This window comes from Thalia democratica, chromosome 7, assembly GCF_965202585.1.
Source record: "Thalia democratica chromosome 7, ktThaDemo2.hap1.1, whole genome shotgun sequence".
Lineage (NCBI taxonomy): Eukaryota > Metazoa > Chordata > Thaliacea > Salpida > Salpidae > Thalia > Thalia democratica.
Window position 1 is genome coordinate 18,105,570 of NC_139171.1, and position 15,764 is coordinate 18,121,333.

Consider the following 15,764-nt stretch of genomic DNA (forward strand, 5'->3'; position numbering starts at 1 on the left):
CTAATAAGAAAAAAAAGATAAGAAAAAAGTTTCCGACTGGGGGTAAAAGTAAAGGGTAAAAATAAAACTAGTTCAAAAATTGGTCATAGTTTGAATTAGTTTTCTATTTTACTAATTTGTTTACGGTTCTATTTACACTAATATTAATCTTTTAATTACATGTTTAAAAGCTACAAAAAGCACTATAAGTACTATAGAGTACCAAAAGCATGATTCTACATCAATCAAAAAATAGTTTTGGAAAAATATAGAACTTAAAGTTAAAATAGTTAAAACAGTTATAACAAACACAGATCGCTATAAATATTTGAAAATAGTTTTAGACATAAATTTAAAATGGACATAACACATAGAAGCTATAAAAAAAAAACATTGGGTGGTTTGTATAAAACCAGACACTTAAATGAAAAAAATTTATATTTAGTCTTTAATTCTTTGTTTATGAGCAATGTTTGATATAGTTGGTTGTGCTGGGAAAGAGCAAATAAAAAATATATACATGATATCAATGTTCTCATTTACAAAGCACTTAGATGCATACATTATAAGAAATATGATGATAGTGTAAAAGAATTAAAACTTAGAAAAAAATATTAGATGTTTAAAGTCTGTATCTATTTGAAATAGGTCTGTTTATGTTTAAGTTTAGCAATAACTTGTTACCAGATAACTTTAAAAAGTTACTATAAAAGTGTAAAAAATGTCTATAACTATCATACAAGGTTTTCCAAAACAATTTTTCCCTACCTAGATTAAACAGTAAAATATCTCATAAATCGCTATCCTACCAAGGATGTAAGTTATGGATTAAGCTACCATTATGTTTAAAAAATATAAGTCGTTTTGGAAAGTTCCAGGATGAACTTAAAAATTTTCTTTTAAATAGTGACTCTCAAGGTCACTAGTGATCATTACTACTTGTCTATTTACTTTCGTTTAAGGAGTAAATAGTATTTGTCTTTTAAAATTCAAATTTTTATTTATTATTTTATATTTTTTTTGTTCGAAAGTTGATTTGTTTGGTTACAGTAACATTGGTTTAGTCTAGGTTTTAGTACTTTCTATCTGGTTATTTTTTAAGAATATTCTTTAAGATAACTGTTTTGAATTAAGTTCAGAAAACTTACAATTTTTTTTTTCTTACACTTACAAACTTTTCTATAAAATGCAAATGTAAAAAAATAGTTATAGGTGTTTTTACTTTAGCAGAAAATATAATACTTAAATAGTGAGCTAAGATAACGGTTTTAAGTAAACTTAAGTTAAAAGATCTCTTTTTTTTTGAGGAAATCAAAGTAAAATATTTTATTTTTATGTTTGCTTTCGATTATTACAGTTTTAGACTTGGACAAGAATTCAATAGAAAAAATAATTTAAAATAGAAAGAAACTTGTTGTTGTTAGTATCATTATTGTTAAAATTATTATTGTTTTTTTTTTTCTTATTAAATGCATATATTTCTTAGTACTTATCTTAATATTTTTATTTATAAAAGTTTAGCTCAGTTATTGTAAAAATCTCTTCTTTAAAATTCTTAAAAAATAATTTTACAATAGTTTATTTAACTATTCAAAAGTAATTTTTTTTCACTGTTCAAGCTAAATTGTTAAATAAAATAAAATTTACCTTTTTAGCACAAAATACTTATAAAAAAAATCTTAAAAATATTTCAGCGTATTACATTTTACTTTCTTTAAAGAAGTTGCAACCTATAATTTAAATATACATACGTTTGTTATTAGTGTTGTTTATCTTCTTTCAAAAGTTAATTTAAAATTGCATATAATTTTTAGTTCTTATGTTACGTAACAAAATTCCACAAAAGCAAGGATAAACGCAATGCTATTTTTAAGCACTTACACCAGTGCTTCTGAAATGGGGTTCCGCGGAACCCTAGGGTTCCGCGACGCCTCTCAGGGGTTCCGCGAAGCCTTTCGAAATTTAAAAAAGAGCATTTATTTAATTAAACATTTTATGTAAAATTAAAATTAGGGGTTCCGCGGAAAAATTGAACTTTGGAAAAGGGTTCCGCCACTAGAAAAAGGTTCAGAAGCACTGACTTACACTATTGTATACAATGTCAAAACTGTAATATTGATTATAGTAGCAAAGTCCTTAAAGGATGTGCTCGAGGTGAGCCTTATAGTTTGGAGTCGATGCTCATCATAAAAGAAAACTAAAATTAAATACGCAAATTTATGGAATGGAAAGATAGCCCTATTATCAGTATATTAATTCAACCCGTGCAATTATGTCTGCGTGAAAAATTGTCTGCTCGCGCAAAAGTATCTCCGTGCAATTTTATACCCTCGTGCAATCTTGTACGTTCGTGCAAATTTGAAAGCTACTCTGTTTTTATACCTTTGTACAACTACATCATTGTTATTTAAAAAAATTATATCAATGTTGAATACTGTTTAACACTTTATCTAATCTTTGAAAATGATAAATATATACTGGTTAAGTTGGAAGTTGTATTTAAATACATCAAAATTCCTTCCGACCATAGAATTAATGACTAGGATATTGTTATTACAGTATTTAAATAACTTTCTAAACTGATTAAACAAACTAATAAGATATTTTAACTTTAAGTTAGTATGTTTTTTTTAAAGAGAAAATAATTTTTTTTACCAATTATTATGACGTAACAAAATATTTAGACTGGTACAAAAGTGAGTTAGGAAAAATTAAAAATATATCTTTACGCAAATATCTCATAAAAAAATAATGAACTTGATGTAACTTATAAAAAAACTCAAACTTTATAAATGTAGTTCTTTTAACTATAGTTTCATTAACAAAAACCTTTAAAATAAAAAGTATATTAATTTACAAACTACAATCACATAGTTTTTTATCAGATTCAATGTGCAAACTAAAGTTTCAAAACATTGTAAACAAAGTGATTTTAAAATAGTATTTCGTATATAACAATAATATTGTATCATTCAATATAAACACTTATTAGTGTCATTAAGTATGTTATGATTAAAGTAGCTTTGTTCTATGCTTTAGGTTGAAGGTAGTGGTTTATATATACAAAAGTAAGATTTATTAAGGACTATCGAACAACAAATTTTAATAGAAGACTAATGAACACTCTACTTATAAAACTTTATGTAAAAGATGATATCGTTTAAAAAATTTTTAGAAACACTGTAGTATAAAAGTAAAGTTGCAGGGCTATACCTGTAAATTAGGTAAAGCTGAAATAACTTAAATCGAATCGTATTTAAAGCTACTTAAGATTTCAACCACTTTAAGTAAAAAAGTTCATACTTAGACTAATAATTTTAACTAGTATTTCATCAATTTCATATTAAACAGTAATTTTTATTTTCTATGTTACAATAGTTTTAGAAAGCTTAAAACATTTAGTTTCATTTATGAAAACGAGTTAAAATAAATATTATAATATCTAAGTATCTTAAATTAAAAAAATAGCAAGAAATATTCATTCAACTAAATACCTAGAAGTGTTTTTATTGAGGTTAAACAAGCATGAAAATGTTAATTTGATATAAGTCGCAAAAAGTTTGAATTAAATTTGAAATACAAAATATTTTTTTAGGAAACTTAAAATTTACAGGCTCAAGTGTAAAAAAGAAATTAAATGTAAAAAATATAATATTTTTAAATAATGTGCTACTAGTTTGTTTTATGATTTTTTAGAATTATGTTGAAATCTTTTAAAAATTTATTGTTTTAATAGCTTTTAAAAACAAACAAATTTTCTATAACAATTATATATCAGCTGTAAATTTTCGTCCTGGCCAACTTTGCATACGTCATAATGAAGAACAATATCGCGATCGAAAACACTATTATGACGTAAAACCACACCTGGTTTCTGTCCACGTTAATTCCGTCGCCAATGCTTAATTGTGATTGGAGGAAACACTCGCCCGTCGTTCGTATGCTGTTGTTTGATTGGTTAAAAAAAATTAGCTCAGTAAAAATATTGTAACCAAAATAGTGAATAAATTACCATAGTAAATTAAGATACAACACTTTAAAACAATTTCCTGTCGTTTAATTTGCTGTTGTTTGATTGGTTTAAATTAAGTTGGATAACTTTAACGGATGGCTTAAATCTAACTAAGAGCATCATATCAAATTACAACAAGCTCATTGATGCTCCAATGAAAGCTATTATCATATCAAAAAATGAAAAGTTTAGGATAAAAAGTACGTCAATTGGCAGAATGAATATTTTTGATATAAACTGTAAAAAATTATTATTTCAAGACTTTATTATGCAAACCAAGTTTCGGTCAAATACCTCGTGTCAGTACTTTTATAAAAATTTTATTCAAATAGAATTTAATTTAAAATTTAGAAATTATTTCAATTAAGATTCTTATACAAGCACTGACGAGGTCTTTGACCGAAACTTAGCTTGCATTATAAAGTCTTAAATAAAGATGTGCAACTTAAATAAGCTCTTTATATTACATTAAATTGAGCAATCTTTTTTAGTTAAGACAAATAACTACATAATAAATTCTAAAATAAATAAATATATTGTTTCTCTTATAGTACTTGAGATCTCTTTATTTGTTTTCTAAAAATCAAAACATATAATAAACTATATATACTAAAAAACTGTTACAAAAATTTTTGAATCTAAAAATCACAAATAGCAATCTTTTTTAGTTAAGACAAATAACTACATAATAAATTCTAAAATAAATAAATATATTATTTCTCTTATAGTACTTGAGATCTCTTTATTTGTTTTCTAAAAATCAAAACATATAATAAACTATATATACTAAAAAACTGTTACAAAAATTTTTGAATCTAAAAATCACACAGCATAATAGTTACACAAACCAGGACATGTTGTTTTCAGTGTAGAATTCAGTGCAATGCAAGCTTGGTGGTATGGCTTGACTGTTATCTTTCAAATTGTTAGGATCAACACATTGAGTGAAGTTTGTTCCTATAAACTCGTTAATTGCCAGTGCCTGTTATTATATAGGATAAAAATGTTTGTAATGTAAAAGTAGTGTGCAAATAATATATTATATAAGTCATAATACAACAGTAAAAAAAATAATTCATTTAACTTACTTGACATCTTGATTAATATTAACTTAGTTAATATCAGTTGTATTGCAATTAGAATTAATTGTAGTTGATGATTATAGATTTTGCTAGAGATTGATAAGTATAATACATGCAAATGTTCCTAAACAAAAGCAAAACGAAGACCTGACATTATTAATTTTAAAAACTAGTTTGCACATAACTGATGTATAAAATAAAATGATAGTTAAAACGTAAAGAAATACTTAACAACAAACATTATATCCGAATCTCGCAATGCTGATATGCTGAATCCAAGCAAGCCAGGGAAGCACACTGTCCACATTCAATAAAAGTCCCGCGAACATCTGTGAATATAAAAAAGTAAATTAGTAAATAAGTAACTGTGAGTGTAAACTTTATTCGTTAATAAACAAAAAAAAAAAAGGTTTCAAGCGCGGTTTCCAAAACTTTTTTTTTCAAAAGGCCTCCTTAAAATAAATTAAAAAAGCTATGGCCCCTCCGACAAGACTTCTCAAAACTACTATTAAAAACGCCTCTTATGGCCCCCTAAATTTCTGTAACGGCCCCAAATTTACAATATCCACTTTTAATAAGAGCCCCGCAAACATTTGTTATAATCAACTAATATAGTCAATAATTGTATTAATTAAAAAAAATAGTTCTACTAAAATATATAAAAACAAAACATCATAAAATTTACAAGTAACAGTTGAGAATAACTAAACACTAAATTACTAAAAAAAGCTACAACTTAACGAGCATAACTAAATGATAAACTGACCACACTAAATACAAACACAAGTGACACTATTGTGTTTGCCACTACAAATGTAGTGAAAAAACACGTGAAAAACATGGTCATTGCAACTGCTGCATATCCGAGTGATAGTAGGATCACAAGGAAAGTGAAAAATTCATTGATACCCGGACGCAATCCTATGAAAAAAATGTAACACTACTTAACAAATATTAACATATAGCACAATATTTAAAAGGAAAATAAAAAGCTTATTACTTCCTGGCTTAAATCCGCTGAATAAGTGTTACATTAACTAAGTAAGTAGTATTTCTTCTATAACAGTTATTTTAAACGGTTTCAGCTATCCAGTAATAATATTTGTTTATGACGTCATAATACTTACCAACCATCCAGTAAGTGGTGACGGCGAAGAAAATTGGACCCAAAGTTCTGACTGGCACAAGATCTGCCAAAACTTTTGATAGGAAATAGGGAAATACCCGGTAGTAACCCGATGCGTATTCGTGACTGAAAAATTATTTATTATAATTAAAATAAACCAATCATTTAACGTTTTAACTGTTTAAACTAATTAATTACTACAAAAAGAATTGAGGAACTTTCAGAAGTTAAAATTTTTGTTTATTTAAAAATTGCATAAAGAATTAAATTTCTGCTTTGTTTAAATCTTTAAGTTTAATAGTTTTTCAACTTCTCATACAACTACACAATTTTTTTACTGAAAAACTCTGACTAAAACACAATAAAATATCTCAATAAAAAATAATTGTCTAGGAATTATAGTAGATTCAAATAAATTTTTACTGTCATTTAATAAATAACTTTAGTTTATAAATTGAATTGAACAAAAATAGTCTAAAATAAATTCAAAAACTATAACAAAATATTGTTGTTTTAAAACTAACACGAATACTTCCTTTTCTTTGAGAAAAACTTCCATAGCACTTAAGGACCCGAATAAAAGATAAATGACTAAATTAAACAAAACTCCAAATCTGTACAAAATAAGAAAAACATTTTAAAACTCATATTCAGTACAACTTGTTAAGCAATAAAAATATTTATTTGTATACTATTGCTAAGTAAAATTATTTTGGTAATTTTAAGTTTTAGGTTCTACACAGTTTATAGTTTAATTCTAATAGAAATACCATAGCTTTTATAGTAAAAACTTTCCTTTATTTGTACTTATATAGTCTTCTCAAACTTGTAACTTTAATAACTTAACATTTATATAGTAAATAATTTTTTTAACTAAAGTACACCTAACCTGTTTTGTACATCTGGGGTTATTTCATCTCCAAGTTGGTAAAATAAAAATCCGTACAAAAGTCCTATTATGACGTTGACTGCCATCTGAAATAATTTCATATATATGGTACAACATGATGAGTTTACAACAAACTACAGAATTTTATATAAACAGCTTAACAGAAGAAACATTTCAAGTTAATGTAAACCACAACACTTGTTTTAATAAACAGTTAGCATTATATCATTATTCTTTATAAACGTATACAAATATTATTAAAATTTAAACTTTTTACTAAAATCAATAATATTAATAGTAACCCATAAACAAACCACAATAGCACCCCTAACTAAACCACGCGTAGCCACTCGTATACACTCTTTTTTATAAAATCAAAAAAACAATGAAAGAAAGCAATAAAATTAATGTTATACAAACAATAAGATTAAATAAACATCACTCACATTAGTAAAACAAAAGTAACCAAAAATTAAACTACTGTATAACTAATTCAAAACCAAAAATTTTAATTTAATTTCACTCAAACAAATACAAACCACAACAGCTAGTGCGGCGGGATTTCTTATGACATTCAGAACAGCTCTTTTCATGAGAATTTTCAGTTCATAATGGAACGGGTTGGCATGTTTGTTCACATTGTAAAACCAACTTTCGTTTTGATTGCCTGTGCAAAACGTAATCGAGATAATATATTTAAAATTGGTTAAGTTGCGTTCTGTAAGATATTTATAGTTATTTAAGTAAATAATTTAATATCTAATGTATTGCAAATCGAAACAAATAATCTTTTTTAGAATAAGTATGTTACATTTATAAGAAACTAGATAAATAAAAGTTAACATTAACAAACAAATTTCAAACACTTATTCTATGTCTTCAACTTAAAAACAACCCATACTATTTATGCATTACTTATACTTCACGTAGTTGAAATCAGGACTGCTAATTTAAAACAAAAAACTACTATCCTGAGCAAGCCTGGTATAGTAGGTGAAATTAAAACAAAACTATGCATTGATTAAAAAGTAAATGATAAAACTTGATTTAATCAGAACTCTTAACATTTTGACAAAACATTAGAGTAAAACTTAAATTAAGGCTAGTTATTTTTAGCTAGCGTTTATTTGATAGAAAAACAGCATGTAAAATAATCAACAAACAAATTTAAAATTTCAAACTTTCGAAAACGTCACCGATGACTTCAAACTCTTTATCCAATCTCATTCTTGCTTCCGAGTTCAAATATTTGTCATTCAGTACAGCAGCTATCCGCACAAAATCCTCCGAACTCTTCGTATTCAGCTCCCTTCCAACTGTTTCGTCATTGCTTTCTTTTCCGTCTTTTATGACGTCATTTTCGTTTTTATCTGTGACGTCATTTTTATCTTGCACGCCTCTGGTGGTTTTGCTCGTGTCTCCGTTGATGACGTCAAGGAAGAAGTCTGCCGGGTTGTTGTATTCTTCGCATTCATACCCTGTGACGTCATAACAGCGATAGTTTATATTTTTTGTGATTTGTACGTTTTGAATTTTTTTTTCTCAAGGATTAATAAAAAGATGAGATGTTTTAATTTTTGTTTAGCTTGTTTAAAATTCAGACACTATTGAAACAAATTAAAATTTTATTGTAGAAGGTTTGAAAACTTTGAATATTCAGTAACGAATAAATTTAAAGCAAAAACAAAAGTTAAATCGTCACAAGAACTTAAATATAAACATTGAAATCATAAGCTTGCTGTAATCTACCAATATAAGCGAACAACTATAATGTTAAAGAAAAATTAATAAACTGTTTAAGCTACTTACCAAGAGCATTGAAATGGGGTAGTGCGTATTCTAGTTTTCCGTGATAAACCATCTTACCCCTTGACACCAAAGTAAGTGAATCGAACAATCTGAATATTGAGTATCTGGGCTGGTGGATTGAGAATATTATAGTGCGACCTTTCTCTGCTAATCTGTGAAATCAAAAACCTAAAGTTGCTTTGAGATGTTAAGCTCATTGCATTGAGATAGTTATTTTGTAATTTAGCTTTTAAATTGATATATGTAAACTTTTATTACAACACCAAAACCTTTGTACAAAAAATATACTTTTATAGATAGATGTCAACAGATAAAGACCACATGATAATTATTAAACTAAAATTTTGACTTTAAATTAATTTAATTAATTAAACTGCTTGTAATGCATAAAAAGAATTATAATTTACGTTTTCTAATATTATTAATATCATTTTTAAGATAAATATTAAAAAAGTAGTTCCTTTTTTACCAAACAATGTAATATGACATAGTTATTTATAGATCAAACTTTCATACATTAAGGTTAATAGCTCAATACAGCAGATGACCTATCAAATAAACACCATAGATTAATCATATTTTCCCACAACATTTTTTTACGTAGCAACTAACGTGGACAGCAATCGCATGACACTCTTAGCAGTTGAAGCATCCAGCCCTGTGGTTGGCTCATCAAGAAACAGCACTGACGGACTTGTAATTAGTTCTATTGCAATGCACGTTCTCTTCTTTTCTCCACCACTGATCCCTCGTATCAGGTCGTCTCCCACCTTGCGTGTTTTTTGTTTTGTTGGTTTGCATTATTTTAATACTTACACACTAATATCCGTGTCATTCAATTATTTCCTTGAGAAATTGTTTTTTTTTGTTATTTTAAAAGTTTTTTGGTTTTTTTTTGGTGGGTTTTGCTGTTCCACAAACTGACACTTTTGTAGAAAGTTTAAGTTTTGCCCAGTAGTCAACTTTTACACGCATTCACCTGACCCTGACCTTACTCTTAACTCTAACTTTGATTCTAACTTCGTGCAAATGTGACCTTGTGAAAAACAAGCCCGTCCCCATTTAACCACCAATATCTTGTTTATCAGTTGGTATTTGCTAATCATGATGGATCAGCTAATGATTTTTTAAAGCAGATTTGCTACAAGTATAACTTTTATAAACAAAAAGGTTTTAAAGTTTGTATGCTTTTGCATTTTTTGTTATAACAAATGCATGATGTCAATCTAAGTTTAAGATACCATAATATTAACAAAATTTTCATTAAAAAAATACAGAGTTTACCAATTTTTAGCAACTCTGCTTCGTAATGCCATCACCTACCTAAAAAGTTGATTGCCATTCAATTTATCTCGTTTTAATATTTTAAAGTTACTGATTAATTAGATTTGAGCTAATTTATATTAATGTTTCAACTATACTTGAAATAGTGTTACTACATCGTCCACAGTTATAAAAAGTAAATACATATAGAGTATAAACTTCTCTAAGAACTTGTATACATAATTAACATTACTTTATATAACACCTTTAAATATAGTTTTTAATGATTTAGTTTTACAAAAAATTAAAAAAAAATCTTTAAACAGTAGTTGCATATTATTTTCTCTGTAAAATGAAAAAAAAGATTTTTGAAATACTTCAATATTGACTTCTAGTGTTTATTTAGCAAAACAAATTGACAAAAGCAACCATTTTTAAACCTAAAAAGTTTTTTAGTAGAACGAACAAAATAGTATCACTGAGATAATAAACAAAAAAAAAATTTAGAATCAGCGCAATGAGTGATGTTGAGACCGTTTAGCACCTTATATAAACTAAAACTAACTAATATATAGTAATAAAATATAACTAATAAAAAGTAAAACAGCTGATGTTAGTATAATTCAAGTTTACATTGTATATTTGAACAAACTTTAGTGTCAGCACAGTGGCTGATGTTGAGATCGTTCAAAACCTGATCAACAAGCTCCCTCTTCTCACTAGGTGGCACTGTGTTCGGTAAACGCAAGTTGGCGCAGAACATCAGGTTCTCACGAACTGTCAGCGTCCCTGTTGCTATGTCTTTCTGTTTCGGAGAATTTTTTAACTTGATTATTATCATTATATTTTCTTACCTATTTACTTTAATTGAATTTTGGGAAATTTTTCAATAATTGGTTGACAAAATTTTAATAGTTAAAAACATACTATTTTACTTTAATTTATTTGAAATATAAAATATAACTTTTCTTTATATGCTAATGGGGTTTTATTAAGTTACTGTTCTAACCAAGTTGTAATATAAACATCCCAACATGGAAAATAAATCGAAAACTGCGTAAGAATGTGTAAGAAAGTATATGTGAGAACTTTGTAAAAATATTTTTATGAAAATCACAGTAAGTAGACTAGACCAAGATTTATTTTTACAATATATCTAGGAACATATGTCTAATTTAAAAAAACTTAATTTTAATTAGAATGTTTAACTTGTATAAAAGATGATGTGTTAAAATATTTATGAAAAGTTTACTGTAGTAAAAGTTTTTGTCAAATTTGTTTTCTAGAACACTGTGAGGTAAGTTATAAAAACAAATTCTCTCTACTAAATATTGAAACATAACCAGCTGTTTATATTACAATTTAGTAGGAAAACATTTTTTTTTATTTTCCAACTGTTTTTTATCACAAGTTTAAACTGACTAAAAGATTTGTGTTGGTCTCAAAATGCAAAACCAATTTAGTTTTCATTACTTTTATGTTACTTAAAATAGAAATACTTAAATTCTACAAGTACAGTTCTATATGTATGTTTTTATATTGTACAGTGTTACCAAAAGTTTTTGAATTTTTTTTAAGGTTTTTGAAAATACACATTTTTTTCGTCTATTTTTAGTAAATATTTAATCTTCAGGTAGAAGACTGTCTTAAATTGTAAAAAAAAATATTGAAAGGATAACTGTACTTTAAAAGATTTTTCTTATAAAAAACATTTAATGATAAGAAAAAAAGTATTGTATATGATATATTTTTAAATCTAATAAAAGTTTTATAGATTCAAATGCAAGATTTTTTGTGATTTTTGTTCAAAATTCCAGGTTTTACCAGGCTATTTTAGCCTAAATTTTCAAATTCAAGGTTTTTAGTGGATTCCAGTTTTCTTGGCAACCCCAGTATTTTAAGCAAACTTTTCAACTATATTTAACATATTAGTTTGTGAATACATTTATTAACATTGTTGCAAGGAAAAATAACTAGTTAACAAACGATAATAGTAGTTTATACGTGATCAAGTGTCTTTTTAAAAATAAACATATTTTATCAAACTTTTACATAAAATAACTTACAAATAGAAATAAATATTAAAGTTAAAAGTGGTAAAATAGCAAATAACTAAATAACAAAACTAATGAAAACCAATATCATTAAAACAGTGATTTATAAAAGTAAGTAAAAATTACAAGAATTAAGAAAATTTCAACCTGAACAACGTATCCACTTATTCTTTTAAAATTATCAGGTAAAATTTCACCATTTAGTAAGACTTCGCCACTTAATCCTCTCGGGTTCTTACGCCCTGCTAAACTGTCTAGAAGGCTAAAAAAATAACAAAAAGGTTTAAATGTTAAAATAAACTTAACTTCTTACTAAAAATTTATAAAACATAACTAACGAAGTTTTACCAGATCCTGTGGGACCCATGATTGCATTTAGACCTGGTTTCATTATACCACTGTTAATAATATTTGATAATTGTTAGTTATATTATACAACCCTAGTAAAAATTTTTACTCTTATAATTTTTTTTCAACATTTTATTCTTCCTTTCACTTAAAAGTATTGAAGAATATTTATCAGTTTAAAAGAAGCCACACAATTTTTAAACTACATTTATGTTGTTGAAGTTGTTTAAATAAAAAACACATTTATGCCATAAATATAACTAATTACACTGATTTAAAAATCAATATAATAGTACAGTGCTTCCTCGCTTATCCGGCCATGCTGGGCAAGTTTTTAAAGAGTTACATATAACAAATCCTACACTAACCTAAAGTTTTTCTATTAACTTAATTATGTTAACTATTTTTAACAAACCAGGAACATAAGACAAAAAAACATTTACAAAAGAAAACTTTGATGAAGTTTAAAACTAATTTGACAAAAAACTAATTACGTCGTAAAGAAAAATGACGTAACTAAAAACTGCTTGCTTAGTAAAAAAAAATATCATGTATGTATTTTTAGTAAAACATAAAATTAATCTACTTCTCAGCTGAAACTGGCCGGATAGAGGAACAGATAAGCCAGGAAGCACTGAACTATTTTACTGCTAAGAACTTAGCACATTAATTTGTTTTTACTTATTTTTATACCAGTTAAATAAAATGTTATGTTTAATTAAACCCAATTTAAAATAACTGTACATATTGTCAATACAAAGTCACAAACATCAAACTAAAAACATATGAAGTACTTACATTTACAAACTTAAGTAATTTACTTTAAATGTAAAATATTAATAAAACTTATTATATATTATAATTTATATAATACTTTAACTGAAAAAAAAAATAATAAAAATCACCTTAAATCTTGAAGAACATGCTTGCCTTTTTTATCCTTGGATTTTTTATCTGAACATATTTTAACAACTTTTAACAAAACTAAATTATAAATATAAATACATAGAAAGCGTTGTAGAAAAAACTACATTTTTTACAAGAAGTCATTATAATGAGTAAATTCAAAATAAAGCCTGTCATATACAAATCAAGTCATTAATAATTAAAAAATAATAAAAATATCAAAACAGCAAGTAGTAAAATTTTGGTCTCATAAAGATATGTAAAATAACTTAATATACTAATAAATGAAAGAGAATAATGTTTCTGAAATTATAGTGTAAACTTTTGAAACATTGTTACTTACTACAAAAGTATTACTTATTAGAATTAAGTTTTTCAGTAAATAAGTAAAAAACTAACCTTTAACATAGTAATTAACATTTTTGAAACTCAAATAAGACTTTTGTTTCAGAGTTTGACTGTAAAATGTATATGTAAGACATTAACTTTACTTTGATGCTTATGTTAATCTTTTTTAATATAAACATAGTACTTATTAAGCAATATATAAAACTAAGTTACACTGATTAAAAAAAAGCATAAAACATTTATAGAAAATATTTCAATCTGATATGTAAAAAAGAATATACTGTAGTATTATTTCATATTTTATGAGTACAGTATTTTTATAAGCTGTAACATATTGTACAGGGTCCCTTAGTAAGTCAGGGGTGATAAGATCAAACGGGACAAAAGGGTGGCTGTAATTAATAAATGAATCATAAGGGGGTAAATATGAAATCAACACTAGATATTTTTGAGTACGTATTAGAGAGCTTGAAAAATTTCACTAGAAATTCCAAACTTAAACTAGATAATCTTGGGTTTAAATTGAACAGCAAAAAAAGCCAAAGGCACATTTTATAAGAGATTTAAAACTTACTTTAGATTTGTTTTTAATGAGTGAGGGTGATCATCTTTTAATTTTCCAAGGAAATGATTATAAAAATTAGTTTGGAAAACTCTGATCAGAATAATAACTAGGTTATATAAAATTTTAGCCATAAGGAGGTACAAATATTTCAACAAAAACTAACACTATCCGTTTTTGAAAGTTAAAAATTTATTATGATTGTGGTCAGCTACAATATAAAGTTTAACTTAATGAAAAATGTTATATGTTGGCTAAAAATTTAAAACAAAACTATCTGGAAAACAAAAATTACAAGAAAAACTGTGTATTGAAACGAACATAAAATAGTTAAGATTTTATTCAAATCAAAATGATAACATTAAAAATTTAAGCTTCTGCTTTTTTAATCTAGAAAACACGTGTAGACAGTAAATTTGCTTGGCAGAGCATTTACCGTGACAGCTAAGACCAGTTTGTACTATAAGCATAAAACATTCAGTCATTTTTTCTAGATACAATCTTTTTGTAAAATTTTCCAATACAAATTTTACATGAAGAATTTATTGAAGCAGATAAATGTTAAAAGTATATCTACATATGCAGAAAATAAAAAGCTTTTTCATTTATTTTTTTTATGTTTTTATGCATCAATGAGTTCAGATTCACACTATACTGCCATTGACTAAATATTATATACTGTTTTGTCGTTATTTGACAAGGTTAGCTTACGCTCACCAAAACCAGGTAATAAACTAAAGCGTGCACAAACATTTGTTTTATTATATTCCTATATTTTAAAAATTTTATACATTAGGCTAAAAGTTTTTTTTAATATCTATAAATATTTCAAAATTTTATAAAAATGATTGCTCATAATTTATAAGAGAAAAAAAGGTTAACTAGAATTTTTTTATTTTTATTTTGCACCTTCAATAAGGAGCTCATTAAACCATAACTTTGATTTCTACTATTTCAAAACAAAGAGAAAATGGTAGCTTGATTATTTTAGGTGAAAATAAATATTTTAAAATAATTTTTCTAAATCAATTGTTTTAATTATGCTTATAAATAATTTTATGCTTCAATTACCTGTATCTTTGAATGGAAACTCTTGATATGTTAGCATCTATCCCTGGTTGTGTTGGTTCAACTGTTTCTGGTAAATATTTTTTCAATTACTTTGACAAATAATAAAGCTATACATTTACCTTCTTTACATTAAACTAAAAAAAAAACTACAATCTATGTTAAGAACGAATGAAATTGTGAATAAAAAATTACAACTATTTAAAATAAATAAATACTACTAGTATAAATCATGAATAATATACAAAAATATATGTTGTTAAGACTCTTACTGTATAGAAAAAAGTTCTCAAAAAACTTTTTTTAAACAATTTAAAA

At 25.8% G+C, this 15,764-nt stretch overlaps 1 protein-coding gene across 1 annotated transcript; it reads right to left on the minus strand.

The window, feature by feature from the left end:
• Nucleotides 1-3,753: 3,753 nt before the first annotated feature.
• On the minus strand, nt 3,754-15,486 carry LOC145841153 (broad substrate specificity ATP-binding cassette transporter ABCG2-like). The gene is made up of 16 exons (XM_082948524.1): nt 15,450-15,486; nt 13,468-13,516; nt 12,553-12,612; nt 12,362-12,476; nt 10,813-10,965; nt 9,510-9,667; nt 8,898-9,049; nt 8,270-8,566; nt 7,628-7,755; nt 7,089-7,174; nt 6,724-6,813; nt 6,201-6,325; nt 5,840-5,994; nt 5,313-5,402; nt 4,840-4,973; nt 3,754-3,922 (listed from the first exon to the last, which is right to left on the minus strand). Exons 1-16 carry the CDS (start codon nt 15,484-15,486, stop codon nt 3,754-3,756), a joined length of 1,998 nt encoding a protein of 665 aa, XP_082804650.1.
• Between the last annotated feature and the right edge of the window lie 278 nt (nt 15,487-15,764).